This window comes from Drosophila yakuba, chromosome 2L, assembly GCF_016746365.2.
Source record: "Drosophila yakuba strain Tai18E2 chromosome 2L, Prin_Dyak_Tai18E2_2.1, whole genome shotgun sequence".
Taxonomy (NCBI): domain Eukaryota; kingdom Metazoa; phylum Arthropoda; class Insecta; order Diptera; family Drosophilidae; genus Drosophila; species Drosophila yakuba.
This window is the reverse complement of record NC_052527.2, coordinates 21,153,723-21,157,003: the sequence shown is the minus strand read 5'-3', so window position 1 is coordinate 21,157,003 and position 3,281 is coordinate 21,153,723. Positions and strand designations below refer to the sequence as shown.

The 3,281-nt window shown below is 40.3% G+C and overlaps 1 protein-coding gene across 1 annotated transcript; it reads right to left on the bottom strand.

Annotated features, from left to right (window-relative positions):
- Positions 1 to 898: 898 nt before the first annotated feature.
- On the bottom strand, positions 899 to 2,918 carry LOC6539128 (odorant receptor 42a). Its single transcript, XM_002085993.3, has 3 exons — positions 2,024 to 2,918; positions 1,068 to 1,425; positions 899 to 1,005 (listed from the first exon to the last, which is right to left on the bottom strand). The coding sequence occupies exons 1-3, from the start codon at positions 2,797 to 2,799 to the stop codon at positions 919 to 921; spliced, it is 1,221 nt and encodes a 406-aa protein (XP_002086029.1). The 5' UTR covers positions 2,800 to 2,918; the 3' UTR covers positions 899 to 918.
- Between the last annotated feature and the right edge of the window lie 363 nt (positions 2,919 to 3,281).

Here is a 3,281-nt window from a genome sequence, read left to right as displayed (position 1 = left end):
GCTATAGTCCAGTTACCTGACTATCAGATACCTGTAACTCTGATAGGGGAAGTGCGAACCATAAAAATCAACATTTTCTGAAACATTGCTAAAAACTGAAAAAATTAAAAATTTGGGATGTTATCACAATATGTTTCAAAAGTGTGGGCGTGAAAGTTTTGGGCGATTTGTGGGCGTTTCGTCTTTCCAGCATTTCTGAAGTTTACATTTTTGTTCAATTAAATGTAAGTTTTCAAAACGTCACCCATCCCTATGTCAGCAGTTTGTATACTATAAATACTAAATTGACTTTAATCTGTGGGGTTTAAAAATTTTGTACATCACATTTTTCTTAAAGTGTACATTTTTTGTATTTTATGCACAGTTTTTTTATGAATGTTTTTATGACAAAACAAGAGAGAACGCTATAGTCGAGTTCCCTGACTATCTGATACCCGTTACTCAGCTAGTGGGAGGGCGAAGGAGAGTTTTAAACACTGACAGTTTTTTGGCGGTTTGTAGGCGTTAGAGTGGGCGTGGCAAAGTTTCTTGGCAAATCGATAGAAATTTACAAGACTTATACTAAAATGAAAAAGTATCAAAACATTTTTCAAAAGTGTGGGCATGGAAGTTTTGGGCGGTTTGTGGGCGTTAGAGTGGGCGTGGCAACATGAACCAACAAACTTGCGCTGCGTCTATGTCTCTGGAGTCTGTATGCTTAATCTCAACTTTCTAGCTTTTGTAGTTCCTGAGATCTCGACGTTCATACGGACGGACAGACAGACGGACGTGGTCATATCGACTCGGCTATTGGTCCTGATCAAGAATATATATACTTTATATGGTCGGAAACTCTTCCTTTGCCTGTTAAATACTTTTCAACAAATCTAGTATACCCTTTTACTCTACGAGTAACGGGTATAAAAAACCCTTATTATATCACTCCTCCATTTCAGATTTTGCTAGTTTCTCAGCTATGTTCATTTGCTTTACGAGAGTAAAGACGGAGAACGAAAATTTTGTCACCTGCAAGGAAACCAATTAAAACAGATTCCATAAATACCATCATAAAGTTCACATTTACTTACACTAATGTTAGTTCCGACAGATATTGGAAATACGTTCATAGCCATGAAGGTTATCGGCTGCTGCAGTTTCTGCAGAAAGTACATGAGTGTCATTTGGTAACGTTTTTCTCCACCAATCCAGTTTGACTGAAACAGGGAATCCCCCAGCTTGTAGCAGTCTTCCGTGAGATAGTTACACAGTATACAGAAGGGCGTCGTCTCTAGAAGAACGGCTGCCATGAATGAGAGCGCTGCGATGGCTGAACCCAAGTTCGCAAACAGGACAATGTTGATTAAGGTGAAGCCGAGCACCAACCCCACCACCAAGAACTGCACGAAGATGGTACCAGAGATAAGAGGTCGCAGGCAGTCAACAAAACTGTAAAGAAATGAGCCAATGAATTAAAAAGGTTTATAATAATTTCGATTTTCTAAATATTGTACCGATGATATTTGCTTAAAAAAAGTTTTTGAAAAGAAAGCTTAGTTTTTATTCGATATTTCGTTAGACGGTAAAAAAAATGTTTCTTTCTTTATAGGTATACTAGATTCGTTAAAAAGTATGTAACAGGCAGAAGGAAGCGTTTCCGTCCGTCTGTCTGTCCCATGTTGCCACGCCCACTGTAACCCCCACAAACCGTTCAAAATTACGACGCCCACACTTTTAAAAAATGTCTTGATATATTTTCATTTTTTTCGTAAATTTCTATCGATTTGCTAAAAACCTTTTTTCCACGCCCACCCTAACGCCCACAAACCGTTTAAAACTGCCACGACCACACTTTTGAAAAATACGTTGATATTTTCTCTGTTATTTGATTATTTATATAATTCCCATAAAAGGATATAAACTTCGGCTTGTAGATTCTTGCTTCCCTTTTTGCTTAGATTATATTGACCAGCAATTTTTATTATTTTCTGTTTAGTAGAAAAGCTCCTTTTCCCTTTGCATGAAATTTCAGTTGCCAGTCACTCACCGCAGAATAACTTTGTGATCTTGTATGCACTCAACAAGTCGTTCGTATCTCTGCTCCTGGCTCTCAGCAGCGGACGTTCCCAAACGTCGAAGGCGCTTCGCGAAGATCGACATGTGGGCACGCAGGACTAGGACGAAGTTAACTGGATAGCAATCAACGCATACATCCTGGAAGCAGGCACCAGCCATGGCGAAGTATTCCAGGCCTGCTTGCAGAGCCAGATGCAAAGTGCTGGATCGCCAGTCCAGAAAAGGGTAGTAATTTTGGTACGGTGGTCTTCCAATAAAGATCGCCGACAGAAACGTATTAGTTGCATAAATCATGTAGACAGCCATGAAAAAGAAGAATATACGGTTACTGAGGGAGACAGCGCGATGTACTTGAAGACGCTCTCCGGGCTCTGTGATACGCCTATCCATCTCGTCGAGAATGGCATTAGCCTCGTCAAAGCGCTTAACTAATGCCCACACTATCAGCACTTTTGTAGAGCAGGACCAAGCATTAAAGGCCACCTGCAGCGACGTTAGAAACTCTCCTGGTGAGAACTCTGATAAATGGATGATATAGCCTGTGAGGAAGCCAATGGGCTGATAAAACGTGGAACAGAAGTTCAGTGCGAAAGACCACAGTACGTAGGCCACGAAAAACTTGGCTGGTGGATTGCGGACGCCCATAAAAAAGACGCAGCGCAGTAAATACAGGGTCGCGTCTCGGGAGCGAACTGGAGAATCCGAAGATTTGGTGAACAAGGCCGGAAAATACCGTCGCAGACCCATATTGAATCCACTTGAACTTCAATTATTAACTAAAGCACTGTCTGCAAAGCTCTTTTATAGGGACCCAATGTCGTGATTATAAGTCCATCAGTCGTCATTTAGATAATTCATTGGCGACACATGAAAACTCGTTTGTGGAAATCAATTACCAAAGGGGTTATAAAGTTTACTAAAGTCTGCAGTGTATGGATTAAAATACCCTTCTCTCTATTAGCAATTGCAGAGGGTTGATATAATTCAACAGACCTAAAAATTCAAAAAGCATTGGATAACGCTTCACATAAGTGTAAAAGTTTACACTACTCCATTAATAAATGATGATTCCACTACCACGACGAAAAAACAAACAGGCTGCAACCGTTCACAGGGAAAATAATTTAGTTTGCAATTGTGTACCGTTTACTTCATCAGTAGAAAACACATGAACCCAACAGTTACAAGAGAGAACGCTATAGTCGAGTTCCCCAACTATCTGATATTCG

Excerpts from the sequence above, each read along its gene's own strand:
- LOC6539128 (XM_002085993.3), bottom strand. The coding sequence starts at position 2,799 with ATGGGTCTGCGACGGTATTTTCCGGCCTTGTTCACCAAATCTTCGGAT. Across the intron at positions 1,426-2,023 it reads GATCACAAAGTTATTCTGCG|TTTTGTTGACTGCCTGCGAC; the intron begins GTGAGTGACTGG and ends ATTTCTTTACAG. Across the intron at positions 1,006-1,067 it reads CTGTCGGAACTAACATTAGT|GTGACAAAATTTTCGTTCTC; the intron begins GTAAGTAAATGT and ends GTTTCCTTGCAG.